This window comes from Mastigoproctus giganteus, chromosome 6 (genome assembly GCF_048544385.1).
Source record: "Mastigoproctus giganteus isolate SK-2022 chromosome 6, ASM4854438v1, whole genome shotgun sequence".
Classification (NCBI taxonomy): Eukaryota; Metazoa; Arthropoda; class Arachnida; order Uropygi; family Thelyphonidae; genus Mastigoproctus; species Mastigoproctus giganteus.
Genome location: NC_143580.1, coordinates 59,957,314 through 59,973,317, shown reverse-complemented (window position 1 = coordinate 59,973,317; position 16,004 = coordinate 59,957,314). Strand labels below are relative to the sequence as shown.

General features: G+C 32.0%; 1 protein-coding gene across 1 annotated transcript in view; it reads right to left on the bottom strand.

The window, feature by feature from the left end:
- Positions 1 to 9,623: 9,623 nt before the first annotated feature.
- Positions 9,624 to 16,004, bottom strand: part of Rubicon (run domain Beclin-1-interacting and cysteine-rich domain-containing protein rubicon) — a 289,246-nt gene continuing 282,865 nt past the window's right edge. The window contains exons 20-21 of the mRNA XM_090376184.1: positions 14,416 to 14,488; positions 9,624 to 9,718 (exon numbers count right to left, since the gene is read on the bottom strand). Coding sequence (XP_090232310.1) covers positions 9,664 to 9,718; positions 14,416 to 14,488 — 128 coding nt within the window. The 3' untranslated portion in view covers positions 9,624 to 9,663. The remainder of the gene's footprint in view (positions 9,719 to 14,415; positions 14,489 to 16,004) is intronic.

The following is a 16,004-nucleotide window of genomic DNA, read 5'->3' as shown; positions in this document are numbered from 1 at the left end:
GGAATGAAGGGTTGCTCTTACGAAGAAAGGCTTAAGTTTTGCAGATTAGTGTCTGGAGACTGCGAGGTGATCTAATTGAGGTGTATAAAGCCTTGAATGGGTTGAGCATGCTCAATGCTGATGGGATTCTTCCTCTTGCTCAGAATAATCACCTGAAAGGGCATAAATTCAAATTGAGGAAAGACAGTTGTAGGATAGATGTGCGGAAGTTTGCCTTTAGCCAGTGGGTAGTTGATTGGTGGAACAGACTTCCATCTTTTGTTGTGAAAGTTGATAGCCTAAATAAATTTAAGGCTGAGCTGGACAGGTATTTGGAACAAATGGAGGGGTGAAATGGGAGCGTTTTTTTCTTTTTATTTTTTGGTTGATGCTGCATAAGCTTGCTTTCTTGCATCATATGCCTCTACTAATGCTAATTACATCTTTAAGTAAATCCCACATCAGTACTGCGATCACTGTCACCTACTGGTTCCTTTATCTGAAAATTCGTAATGCATGAATAATCACTGCTGATAATCAGATCAAGAGTATTACTCCCTCTGGTTGACCCTCGAACATGTTGCTGTAGAAAACAATCCTCCAATAAATCCGCAAAAGACTTGCTAGCGTGCGAGTGACCAACCCACACGTTCCAGTCAATATCTGGAAAATTAAAATCCCCCATTATAAGACATTCTGATTTACTGGCCCACTATTTCTCTGCACAACTGTTCGTTATACTCATCAGATTCATTAGGCCCATAACACAATCCTCTCATTTTCCCTTTCCCAGTGTTTATGTCACACCAAACAGACTCAACATTGCACTGTCCACCCATGTCAACTGGGTGGACAGTGCACTTCAAATTCATCATCGCTTTGTTAGATTTTGTGTTTCTTAACTAACAGCATAACCCTCCTCCCTTCCCACCCTTCCTGTACTCCCCAAATTCCAATTCTGCACTGCTTATATCTATGTGACACCATGTCTCTGATACCCCAACAACATCTGCCTTTGATGCCTTGATCAGCACTTCAAATTCATCAAATTTATTTACTATACTTCTAGCACTGGTGTACATGCACCTGTTCTTACTCTTAGTTACCCTAACACAGCCCATGTATTTATTTGTTCCATGATGACTCCCAGCAGCTTTTGAAATTCCCAGCAAACTGCTCTCTAGGCTGCTGCTCATTACAATAGAAGCAGTGATTTCATTGGTTTAAATAGTTAAATTTTTTATGTATAATTAAACTATAATTTAAAGCATGTATAAATCAAACTAGCAGGTACCACTGAATAACATTCTTCTGGAAGTACTTTCCTTATCATTAACATTCAAAGAAGAACATATGTTTTGTATTTATGAGATGTCAGTTTGAGTTTGACCAAAAAAAAAAAAAAAAACTTGACCAACAGTTTTAATATTAAGTTTAAAATTTTAAATTATACTCTTTACCATTTTTTTCAAAAAAGAAAATTTGGAAACAGCAATTCAAATGGTAATACATTTATTTTTAAAAAAAAATAATAAAATAAAATAAAATTTGTTACATTCAAAACAGACTATGCACTCATTTAAGAAAACATCACTATTAAATCATGTTTTACAAGGTACAAAATTATAATATTTTACATAAAAAAGTTGCTGTCTAACATATCAAAAACCAGTTCAAGGAAGTTAAAAAAACATTACTGGTTACATCAAGAACTGACACTGAAAAATTACCTACTCATTCAAGTTAAATACACAAAAAGGCAGTTTTCCTTTAATAAAGTTTACCTTTATATCTCTCCACCCATACTACATATTTATATCTCATACAATATTTTGATTTTATTTATACTACTGGCAAATTGTTTAAAAGAAATAGTTTCTTCAGTGGTTTATTACTACATTAAAATTTAAGTGTTATTATTCATTATGGTTACAGAGAGACAATCACTACTAATTTTGGCAATCCAAAAACCTTTTTTTACACTCATATAGCAGTTAAATTTGATTAACTCACTGATGCTTGTACAAAAATTTAAGGGCATGTGGAAGTAATTTTGACCATTGAATAACGGAGATTTCTCAAATTTTTAATAAATAAGATAAAAAAAACCTGAAAGATATTTTAAGTTGTATACATGAACAGAGCATATTTAGAGTAGAGTAGAGAAAAAGAGCTTCAAAAAAATAATAAAAGTCCGGATCAACCACAAATGTCAACAGGTAAGTGAATGTAATAAATATTTGTAAATGTGATTTGTGTATTAACTACAGAGCAAAAACTTCCAGGCTGTTAAGACAATACAGCAATTCCTCAATTAATGTGACAGATGTGTTGCTGAAAAGGCACTGTGAACAAACTTCCCCATAAGAAATACTGTGTAAGGTACGGGCCTGTCAGGATGGAATTTAATGATAGATTTTTTCAGTTTGCTATGTGTGAGGGATGGAAGTTCACAACACATTTTAAAATAGTTTTTATTTTATTAGTGTTTACATGGATTTTTTTTAAATGCAGATTGGGCTAAGCTGAGAATACAGCCACTAACAACAGTGCACTTTCTATTGATTTATTACTTCTGATGAAATCTTTTAGCTCTTAAAAGAACTTATCATTAATGATAAAAGCATTTATCACCACTTATTCATGATTTTAATCATTGGCAAAGAAAAATTATAAGGTATTCAAATGTGTAGGCAAAGATTCCAGGAAAGCAAACTGAGAGGGTAGTATGCTGTGTATTATGTCATATGTATACAAAAACCAAAACTTGTTCCAAGAAATTAGTTTTATTATTGTCCATGCAAATGTGGTGTGCAATGTGCATGCAATGCAAAAAAACATGTTAAATGAGAAGCTACTGTATTTTAATTTTAACAATGGAAGTTTTTTAATTAGTGTTATTACAAAACAATCAATGTGAGCAGTGATAAAAAATATGTTTATTAAAAGACAATTAGGAAACATCACTCCCATTCTTTGATAGGGAAAAAAATATATATTTACAGATTTAATTCTACCAGCAAATATCATAGATATCACAAATTTATATTTTGTTAAAATTGTCCCATTTCAGTGCTTTTTACATAATATTACATAAAATCATATCATACATACATATTATTACAACACATATGGATGGATACCAGCCTAACTGAAAATTACAAATTAAGAAGTATTTACACAAATGGTTTTTCCAAATGTATTGCACATATACTATATACCGCAAATGTTAACTAAGTAGTAGCTAATGCCTATTTGGATGGATACATTTTCAATGCTAATAAACATATGCTGCCCATTTAAGCTCAAACAAAACAAAGTAATCAGTTGGAATTTTTTATTATATTGTAGCAAGATTTAATGCACACTTCACATTTAATGTCAACTTGCTTAGTTTTGATTTTAGGAAATTTTACATGGGGATTTTTTTTGCTTAATTTTCTTTTCTCTGTACTTTCAGATATTCAAGTCAAAATTGGTCAAGTGGTAAGATTTTATGATTTCTAACCTTTAAAATGTGCATAATAATTTTTTTTTTTTTAAATAAGAAAGTTGTTTCCCTTCATTCATTTAGTCCAAAAATATAAATTTATTTTCCAATGGCCTGTGAACCTGATTTATAGGCAAAAAAGTACCCCACCTCCACTCCAATCTGAGTAAATTCAATGTGTCAGCAAAAAATCATGAGTTAATTTTCATTTGCTATAACCAATAGAAATATATATATATATTTTTATTGTGCATGTGCACGCACGTGCGTGCAAGCGAGCGATAGTAAAATGGCTGGCATTGTAATAATCATTCAGAATGATTAATCTAGTATACATGCAAACACAACATCAATATAATTTATGCCTTTGATGTGATACAGGTTATTCTTTTACTTGATTTATATAGTAACTTTTATAATAACTTTCTTCTGGAAGTGTAGTGTTTCAGGGTTTGTCTGAAACCCATGATATGAATTACAGACAAAACCAGTTGACACATTCTCTTTCTGCAAGCTATTTTCAGCTACCTGATTTTTTTCATAAGAAATCAAGCACTTGTAATAAATAATTTGTTGCTTAGGCTGATGTTATCTTTCTTCACAGGGCTGAATCTTAATTTACTTCAAATTCTATCCAAATGCTTAAAAAATGGTTTGAAGAAATTTAACTTTTGTCATTTTCTTGGTTACTCTGGTCTAAAAATTTATTTCAGTTCATCAAGAGATCTAATTAATCTGAATATTAAGTTGGCTCTGTTCCCTTTGAAAGGAAGGATTATGAGGTTTAGAAATCACTGCTAAAATTTGTAGTACCGTAATAAAGCTAGATGGAGACTCAAACTCAATCTGATAAAAGTCAGAAATCCACAAATGATCAGAAAATATTTTCTTATTTTATATGGCCTTACCTTCAACAGTTTGGACCTTTTAAAGTTTTACCAATAATAATCTGATCCTCAGGATGAATTTAAAATCTGGATTTGCCTATTCAGTCTATGACTGCAATATTGGCCAAACTTTGGATTACTCACCTAACCAGTGATTACAGATCAACAGTGACCAAGACAACTATCAAAAGTGTAACTGGTGAAGATGACAGTTTATCTGCTCTTCATTTGGAGTAATGGAAAATTCTTGGAAAGAGGCTTCCTCTATTTTTTGTATTCTCCTTTTCTGCCGAATGAAGAAAGTTGAGGTTCCCCCCCCTAATATTGGTAGTGTCAGTGTAAAACTCTTGAAGATTTAAACTGACACAAACTTATGAATTAATAATGTGATGTACAGATATAGATTTTTACATTTGATTTATAATTTTGACATTTTGTAAACACTAGAATTGTAACTGGGTGCTCCTCTGATTTTCTTCTTTTCACCTTTGTAATTATTTTATTTTTCAGCAAACCTCTTTGCTTTTTTGTCTGTTAAATCAAGTTTAGAGGAGGACTTGAAGATAAACTATTGATGTTTTTATACTAAACCAATGACAGGAGAATGACTTTCTCATTAACAAAAGGAAATTGTTTAGAAAATTCTAAAGTCAGAAATTATAAAATCTTACCTTTATACTGATTTTGACTTTTAAATGTATATATATCTTGAAAGTTCTGGAAAAATATATAAAAACATATTTCTGTGTAAAAACCAAGTCCTAAATCTACAATAAGCAAGTTAAGTTGGCACATTAAATGAATCAACCAGGTATAGTTATGTCCACTTATGTTAAGTGCTAAAAATAACCAAGCACCAGTATGCTGTTCAAACTTTCAAACATTTTTGATGTCATTAAACAAGGAAAACATTAATCAAGAACAGAAAATTTCATTTTTATGGTGTATTAGAAAACACAAACATAGATATCACAGGATGACCATGAAATATTATAAACTGACATTTCTCAAATTTTTATCTTTTATGTTGCTCTAAATTAAATACGCAGATTTTTGCATCCTTTCTCTGTTTATAAATATTGTACATGTAACTTTATGGAAGTATGTAAAAAATTTCATAAAATTAAATTCACGATAGCATTTAAATTTATATATGTATGTTCAATTAAATGGAATTTACTTAATGTTTATTTAAAGTTTATAACAAAAGTAATTAACAAAAATTAATTGCTATTTCTTTTGTCTTATATTAACAATTTATGCCTTCTTAAATAATTGTTTATGCCTTTTGGGGAAGGGACATGTCCCACAGTTTGGGAAATGCTGTTATAGGCTGCATGTTTTTATAGTACAAAAGTACAGTTGTGGCATTTCAACAAATGCTTTCATTGCTGAAACAAGATTATTTAATCCAAAAACTATCCTGCAATTTGTTTGCCTTCCTTTAAGTAAGAGATTTCTTATGCATGATATAATTTTCAGCAGCTAGCAGAGGTCATGTTATAGCATGTAAGTTTTGTATTCATAGGTTCATACATATGCCACGCATCAGAAACTTCATACTGTCATAAAAACCTTAGTACTGAATCAGCTTCATTGCAGTCTCATCTAGAATACAGTAATCATCACCATGAAAAGTTAGTTTTTTGCAGTGATACGGCAGACAGTTTTTTTAAGTTCATATTATTTAAGATTTTCTGTACTGGAGAGTGGGATTTACATGGGTATACACAAATGCATGTAATATTCAACTCTTCACAACGTGGCTACAAATTTCAGAAATAAATCTAGTGAAGCTGCTCAGAATAATAATACTTTGGCTAACAACATGTTCAAAACTTAATGTAAATTGTACTCTTATGCTTCACTTTTAAAATAATTTCTAAACCAGATTTTTAAAAAATTTTTGCAAATTCATTCCTTATGTAGTTGTGTATATATATATATATATATATATATATATAGTTAAAAAATAAAAAATGGTACAAAATATAATATGAAAATTAAGAAATTAATATAAAGCTATCATTAGAGGCAGCAAAAATTCACATTCCTCCACATGATGCCCAATGTATAACTGATATTAAATCAAAATTAATGCCAGTAGCATGGCAAAACTGACGAGCAAAAAATAATAAATTAAACATAATAATTAATAAACGGGGAGGGAGAAGAAAAGGTAAGACTGAAAATTGTAGCAGAAAATCTCCAAATAAATTTAGAAAATCCAATTCAAAATAATAAATCAATTTTAAATTTTAGAGCCAATTACATAAGAATTTAGCGACGCCCCCTGGTAAGGTGCCAGTTCCGAATTACGTGAAATATCACAAATAGAGACTAAACTAACTACAATAAAATAAAATAAAAACAAAATTTGTTATTTTGGTTTTATTTTATTTTATTGTAGTTAGTTTAGTCTATTTGTGATATTTCACGTAATTCGGAAGTATAACTCCACAATATGAGAGATGCCTGATGGGTGTATGATGTATTTAGACTATAAAGCATTTAGGGCGTAAGCCTCAAGCTATGGAAAAGTCTAGACTATGTATAAGTATATAGTGCGAAGGCATCAATAATATACATAGTCAAATCTGAATGAACAGAATATTAGCAAAGCGGCATCATTTTAAGTTATATCTCATATTGTGAATACCTTCACAATGAGTTGCCATGATATTGCACTACTTCGAATAAGTAATGCCTCACCTGAGGAGAAGACTAATGTTACTTATTCTCAGATGGATACCACCATCCAGATGGCCCCGTTTCAGGGCTATTTGGCCCTTCTTCGGTGGGTGGGTAGGTACCCCAGTAATGCAATGATGGCAAAACAGTTATGAAGTATAACTCCACAATATGAGAGATGCCTGATAAAACTATAAAGTTTTATATAAAACTTTATAGTTTTAGTTTTTTTTTTATAAAATGATAAAACTATTTAGACTATAAAGTATTTAAGGCCTCAAGCTATGGAAAAGTCTAGACTATGTATAAGTATAGAGAGAAGGCATCAATAATACATTGCCAAATCTGAATGAACAAAATATTAGCAAAGCGGCATCGTTGTGAAGGTATTCACAATATGAGATATAACTTAAAACGATGCCGCTTTGCTAATATTCTGTTCATTCAGATTTGGGTATGTATTATTGATGCCTTCGCACTAAACTTATACATAGTCTAGACTTTTCCATAACTTGAGGCTTACGCCTTAAATGCTTTATAGTCTAAATGCATCATACACCATCAGGCATCTCTCATATTGTGGAGTTATACTTCATAACTGTTTTGCCATCACTGCATCACTCGGGTACCTACCCACCCACTGAAGAAGGGCCAAATAGCCCTGAAACGGTGCCGTCTGGGTGGTGATATCCATCTGAGAATAAGTAACATTAGCCTTCTCCTCAGGTGAAGCGTTACTTATTCGCAGTAGTGTAATATCATGGCAGCTCGTTGTGAAGGTATTCACTATATGAGATATAACTTAAAACGATGCGCTTTGCTAATATTCTGTTCATTCAAATTTGGCTATGTATTATTGATGCTTTCACACTAGACTTTTCCATAGCTTGAGGCTTACGCCCTAAATTCTATATATGAATAAGACTATCTAATAAATAAGATTACTTATTTAAGTATCCATCATTTTTTAGAACTAAAAACATTACATACAAATTTGATGCCATCATAACACAAGTTCATGAATTATCAATTATTATGTGATATGATCACTTTCCCAAAGAAGTGGTCACATAAAAATTACGCCAAGTGACATACCATGTATATTTTGTACAAAGTACAAAATATAAGATGATAGATAGGATGTATTATATGAATATAATGGTTTATTAACATAAGTATATTAATAGGACTCTGCGTATCTTATTTTAATCAAAATAACTTTCTATGTGGAATAGATAATATAAATAAGCAAACAATTTAAATACTTTTTTGGACTGCAGTAGCATACTATATTATTTTCTTATGCTTATTCAATGTTTATTTTACTAGTGTTCTTATATTATAGTACTGGGAATTAAAAGCTAATCACATCAGTATAAACTATCAACCAGTAACTGCAAGCAAATGCAAGCACTTTTCATATAAAAACATTTCCTTTCCTTTTCTTTTTGTCTGAATTAGTTTATAAATAGTTATTAATACTAATCTAACACTATCAAAAGTATATAGTGTCGTAACTTAAAATATCAAAATAACGTTTAAATGATGTTTTCACTGTGAAAGCCAAATAAATACAAGCTAACAAGCAGAACTGTAACGAATATATTAAAAGATAATCAAATTAACCAGTGACATCTACCTTTCATACAAACTGGCATATTTGAAATGCACACAAACATCAAACCTTAAAAATATTATATTTACTATGATTTACTGCTATGAAAATACCAGTATACTGTGAAAATAAATATCTATGTTATTTATTGAGCAGCAATAATTATTGTTTTTAAAAAGTGAAACTAGAAAATAATACATGAAAATAACTTAAGACAAAAATCTTAGACTTAATCTATTAAATTTTCATAAATGATCTGGTAGCTAAATTCTAAGGTTTTGTTTTATATAAGAATACCTTACGATGTGAAAATAACAAGTAAATGTTTATTTACATTTTATGCTAATCAGATGCCTGGGAAAAATAATCAAATTCCATAAAATTAAACAGAAAATAAGCAGTGTGAATTTATATTTTGAGCTTAAATTTTATTTAAATTTAAATCATAAACAAATATGCAAATTTTTACTGAAAAATAGTGCATAGTAATAAATAATATGTCTTAATGCCACAGGAACAATGCTAAACAGATTTCGTTATTAAATGCTGTATGAGTTAGTTTGGGCCACATTACAATTTAAAAAACTAAAACTGAAATAACTACAAACTATATGTGTAGTAAGCAGTTAATGACATTTTGTCATGAAAAGGAAAAAAAAAAGAAAAAGTTCTTGATGTATATTTAACATCAAAAACAGAAATTGGCAGTTATTTATAGCACCTTATAAGGAACATTTCAGAGAAACAGAAGTTACTCCATGTAAAGGTTGAGTTTCCTACCATCTATTAGTTCACATTTTAGCAAACAAAATCAATTTTCCAAAAATATGTTCTGAAGACTAGTTGACACTCCATACTTTATGGTTATTTAAAATTTAATCTTATAAACTATATTTTTACAAATAAGCATTAAACTATAATACTGGCATGTATACACATATGTATACACACACATTAATCAGCCTGGTCTCCCATACATTTATCCATGATGCAAATGTTCTTTAGTCCTCATTTTCACTGCCATGCAATAGTTGACATTCTTCTAGCTTTCTTCTTCTGAAAATTTAATAAAAAAAAAAAAAAAACCTATCATATGCTTTGCATTAGTATATTTTAAGAAAAATGTAACTACTTTGAGAACTAAGTTTGTAATCTTAAAAATCACTGGTTCACAACCTATGACTTATATATCAATAGGTGCCCAACTACTATGAGCCGGCCGAGTTGCCAACTCATGGTAGTTGGGCACCTATTGATCTATAGGTTTATAGCCAGTGCTTCAGCTCTCCTCTTGTAAACATGGCCCTTAATATGTCTGTCAGTTAAGGCTGGTTTCAAGAGAGCACCTCTTTTATTTACACAAAGTTTATTGCGGACCCCTTACAAATAGCCTCATGTGTACAATTTTTATAATTTTTATATTTTTCAGTGTTTTTTTTTATAAAATAAAACATCAAAAAATAATAATATAATTTTAAAAAATATATATTATGATACTGAAAAATAAAAATTATACACTGGAAGCAATTTTTAAGGTGTCCATAATGAACTCTGCATAAAGAAAAGAGGTGATCTCTTGAAATTGCTTTAAAGTGATAAGGATCATATTTACAAAGGAGAACTGAAACTGACTGTAAGACTATGTGTTCATGGGAATATAATGGGGAACTACTGAATTGTACAGTGATACAACTATCCAATTTTTTTAAACTCCTAGGAAAAGAGAATCATACATTTATATATTAATACTAGGAGGGAGTATAGTTAAATTTAAAGTAGTGGTTAAATCAGCATTTGTAAATCAAACACATTTGTACATTAATGCTAGTAGTACAGTTAATAAATTTGATGAATTTCACGTAGTGGTAAAATCAATGATGACACAGGAATATCAGAAACATACCAGTCTGATGCAATTTTATTGATACAAAATTTGAATATGGTAAATAAATGTGTAGCAGAAAGACAATCGTGATGGAAAGAAAAGATTTATGCTTTTAACTATAAAGTACATCGATTCAAGAAGAGTATATAAAACAGATGTGAACTGTAAAGATATTACCAAGTCAGTCTGGTATGGCATGAGAAATGGGAAAACAAAAATTGGGGTGTGCTGCAGACCAGTGAATGTGGCAAATACATAATAACAAGTGGCACAATATGTAAAATAAATAAAATAGGTCTACCTCCACCCATGGACTTTTAAGAATTGCTTATGTCTACTGACAATCAGAAGTTCCTTTACTTTAAGCACAGCAATCTCCCTAAGCATCCAGTAATGCATAGGAAGTGATATTCCATTATTACTGATTCATATATTCCATTATGGCATATATGAATTTCCAGATTCAAGTTTTAACTTCCTATAATTTTAAGAAATTCCATTTGATTAGAGTTTAGGTGAAATATGAATTTACAGTCAATTTTTTCCTTTTTTGCTGTTAACTTGACATTTAAATTCTATTAGGATTACTAAGGATGATCTGTGGTATATTTTAAGTATACAATTAATTTTGATGCCTAATTCAGTTAAAAACTTTTTTTTTTAATGACTCTGCACAAAGTTAAAAAGGCAAAGTAAGTAATTACAGACCTGTCAACTTGACTCCTGTTCCAGAGAAAATAATGGAGTCAGTAATTAAAATAGTACTGCAGGATCATTTCAGCAGAAATACAGTTATCACAGCACTGATCACTGATTTGTTAAGGAGAGATCTTGTCTGACCAACCTGATTAGTTACTGTGGTGCAGTAACAAAGGAACTACATGGAAAACATTATTCTGACATAATAAACTTAGATTTCAGAAAAACCTTTGATACTGTTCCACATGAAATACTGCTGTAGAAACCGGAGATGTGTGGCAACAGGATGAGTTATTACTCTGGTAAAAGAGATGGTTGAGTGGCAGATGACGGAGTGGTCATTAATAGGCACCACTCTCCTTGGACTAATGTTGTTAGTGGGGTCCTTCGGGGCTAAGTTTGGGCCCCCCTTACTGACTTCAATATTTATTAACAACATTGATGAAGGCACATCAAGCTTAATATCTAAGTTTGCAGATGATAAGGTTGGCAAGATGATTAATGAAAGGAATCGAGGCTTACTACTGCAACAATATCTATAGATTACAGATGGGCTGTGAAGTGACAATGAGGTTTAATACTAATAAATATAAGGTACTGTATATGGGTAGCAATAATTCTAGAATAACAATACCAATTGGATGGTACCATATTTGAAGTAGTTGGGAAAAAAAAAAAAAAAAAAGTCAGACTGCACAATAACCCATGGATAATAGTGTATAATCTTTGCATCAGATTATATAATAATCCAACACAAAGTTCTCTGAGGAGTGCAGACAATGTTTGTTTGTTTGTTATTTGGTTTTTAGGAGCATTAGCAACTAAGGCCATATTGCTCCGGGATATGCGGTGCTGACCTTTCCGCATCCTCCGTATTTGGTGGTGACGGGCTCGAACCCCGGTCTAATCAAGAAGCTTGTGCTACGCACAGCTGCTCCTTCCCACCTGGCTACGGAGGCGCCTTGCAGACAATGTCAGAACAGTTCATTGGGTTCTGTCAATGATATAACAGGAACTGTGCCAGCAGGAAGGAGAAGATTATTGCATAAGGCAATGGTTAGGCTGAATACAGGTTTGGAAGCCTCATTTTAGGAAGAATGTAAATCTGTTGAAACAAGTACAGTCAGTCCTCGTATAACATGTGTTTACACTACACGAATTCGATCATACACGATTTATAAATAGGGGAACGATATCGTATATAACACGAACCGAATTCACTTATGCACGATTCGCCTTTGTGTTTACACGAAATATCAGTCGAACGCGGAATTATCCCAACTGAATGCAACACGATAGGAATGAAGAGAAGATTCTGAAAATGTATTTATGTTTTTTTATATCAGCGAAGGGGAAACACATTTCACCATAATAAGGTAAAAACCCACATAATTCCAGCTATTGGTATTATCACAAATGTAATTAGATCAAGTTTATAGCAGATTCCACTGGCAGAAACACAACTGGAAATTGTTTTTATTGTTTTATGGTAGTAACCCCAGAAATGTGCTTTAGTAAAATGTGAGGTGTTAATAGTGTATTTCTGCCTTTACGGCGTTTATTCAGTTACTACACGCACACAGCTTTGTTTACGTGTATCAGGCATGCCTCCTCATTTTGTAATTGTGCTTTATTCCCTAAAAATGAGTAAAATACTTAAAAGGTGTGAAATGGAAGTGTCCTGGTGAAGAGACTGCAGATTCAGAGAGAAAAAGAAAAGCAATATTGATACTTTCATAGCAGGAACAACTCAAAGTGTAATTAAAATCCATTAGATCAAGACACAAAGAATTTTATTATTTAGCAGTCGTAATAAAATACAAGTATTTTATTGCGATAATTTATTGTGTTTGGTAATGTTTTGGTTACAAATGTGTGTTCAATCTTGGGTGGTCTGCACCTAACCCTATTTTTCTCATAGGGCCTGTTTATGTTGCACGATTTTGCATTGCATGAGGTTTTTAGGGACACAGCTATCGTGCTATACGAGGACTGACTGTACAGCGAAGAGCAACAAGATTAATCTTAGTTGTTTCTCTTCCAGTTTCCAGATGTTAAAATTTCCATTTCTGCAAATTTTAATATCTGGAAATTAGTTATCTACTGACTGAAGCATTTAAGGATTTAAATGAATTGAGTAAATTAAATGCCAATGGCATCCTTACTCTTTCTCAGATGACACACACACACACACACACACACACACACACACACACACACACACACACACACACACACACACACACACGGTACATAAATTTAAGCCAAAAAACGAATGGCTGCAGGTTAGAATGTGTGAAAATTTTGAATAAATTTACACATTATTAGAGGAGATGGACAGATGATGTGGGTAGTATTTTTTTTTTTGCCTGATGCCATTACTAATACTACATAACAATAAAGTATGAAATGCAGTAACTAGAGCTACTTCATTTCATACCTTATTTTAAAAGTTATTTGCTACATTTATATGTTTCTAAAACTTAATTTTTATTTATTTATTGTTTTGTTCAATTCATGATACTGTGTTACAGTGCAATTTTTTTTGTTAAAAAATTCTAGTAAGCAGCATTTTTTAATCAAATTTATTTTGTAAGAAACATTAATTAATCAAAATGATTAATTAATGCTATCTACAAAACCAAACATATAATTTAAAGATATATCTTTATTAAATGTAATCTTACATAAAGATGTAACTCACCTGTCAAAACATGTATAATATGAGATTTGTTTCATTTACTGTGTTGATATGGAATATCTTAAATAAGCAGCATTAGTTATCTTTATTTTCAGGCAATCTGCACTGAAAGTCTATGCATAGAAGAGATTCGATTTTTAGCATTATAAAACCAAAATAGAACACACAATGATAAATTTGAGAGGTCTGTACTTTGAAAAGCATAATGAATTTGATATGATTCCAGAAGAAAAGTAAAATCATAAAAATCATAAATGGGCCAAATCATAAAAGGCACAATTTCTGGAAAAACTAGAAAAGTTGGTAGGTATACAAAATAGCAATTAGGTAGATTCAAGTTCTTGGCAGCATTATTTTCAAACTTCTTTTGTTCTAAGAGTTATATCAAAAAAAACTATGACTTATCAGATACCGCACAAAGCTCAAACGATTCGCGAATGACTCTTATTGCTAAAGTAGAATATTTACCTCTCTTCTATTCGAGCACATTTAGGGCATTTTCCAGGAATAAAGCAGCCTTCATGAAAACATGACCAACAATCTAAAAAACGAAAACCATCATTTAATTTTATTTTCAAAGATTTAACCTATAATTGTGTACAGGGTATACTTAAGTATACCCATTTCTCAATTTACAAAACTTTGTTTTACTGATTTTTGCTATGAAAAATCATGTACACATAGCAGGTACGGGGGTATCAAAAAGTTTGTACCCAGACCTAGATAAAACATCAGTAGGAAGATGCCATTTTTAATACGAGTTGTCTACATATTCAATAACTAAAATGTGAAATTTCATTCCTGTAGTTAATTGTACACCAAAGGATGCTATGGTTGACAAAGTTGAGTATTGAGCAGTGATCAAGTTCCTGTATTTGCAGGGCAAGAAAGCTTAGGAAATTGATGAAGAAATGAAAGCTGTGTATGGGCAGAATTGTCCATCCTATGACACTGTAAAAAGTGGAAATGGGAGTTCCAGTGCGGTCGTCCAAGTGTCTTTGACGAGCCAAGAGAACGAAGGCCATCAACATCTACAGACAGCGAGACGGTTGAAAAGGTTGAGCAGCTGGTGCTGAGTGACAGACGTGTGACAATTCATTTTATCGCAAATGCAGTGGGAATTAGTTATGGGTCTGCCTGTGGCATTTTACATGACCATCTGCACTTGTCTAAGGTCTCTGCACGTTGGGTTCCAAGATTGCTGATGCTTTTGCAGAAGCAATGCCGAATGCAATGTTCTTGCCAACTGTTGGATTTGTGTAATGCTGATGTTGAGAACTTTTTTGATCAGCTGGTGACAAATGCTTGGTGTACCAGTATGATCCGGAGACCAATGACATGTCAAACCATTGCGAAGATGCCGATTTTATTCATCTCACGGAAGTCATCAATGAAATGGAATCTTGGTTTCAGGCAAGAAGTGCAGACTTCTATGATCAAGGATTAAAGCTCCTGTGAAGTTTCACCTTTCTATTGCTATTATTTCTAGGTAAGGGTACGAATATTTTGATACCCCCCCTTGTATATGTACGATTTGAATGACATCTAATGATATTAATACCATTAAGAATAAAACTGAGCAGCTAGAAAAATGAGGTTGGCATTGAAAAAGTCAATCAAAAAGATGTCCAGGGGCTACTAGCAACACAATTCTAAAGAAAAGCTTGAAAATGAAAAACTTATCCACTGAAGAAAATGATTTTGAATTATCACTATAGAGACAAAAAGAAATGAGTAGTAAAACTCTTTTGGAGTTTTTAGGGCTTTGGAAACATCCTTGCACACTGATAAAACTCAAAAGTACAGATGCAGCATGGCGCACATCCAAAAATCTAAAAATGTCATTTGTTAGGTAGGAAGTTTTATGGGGATGGGTGGGGGGACACGAGACAGAGACCAAAATCCACTATCTTCCAAAAGACCGGGAACAGCACGTCCTTGATAATGGCAAAGACTACACTGCTTTCACGCACTTTGCTCAAGAATTGTTCACCCGATGTAGGGCGCTTCCACGAACACAAACTTGAAAACTGTATAGTACCACACACAAATCACGA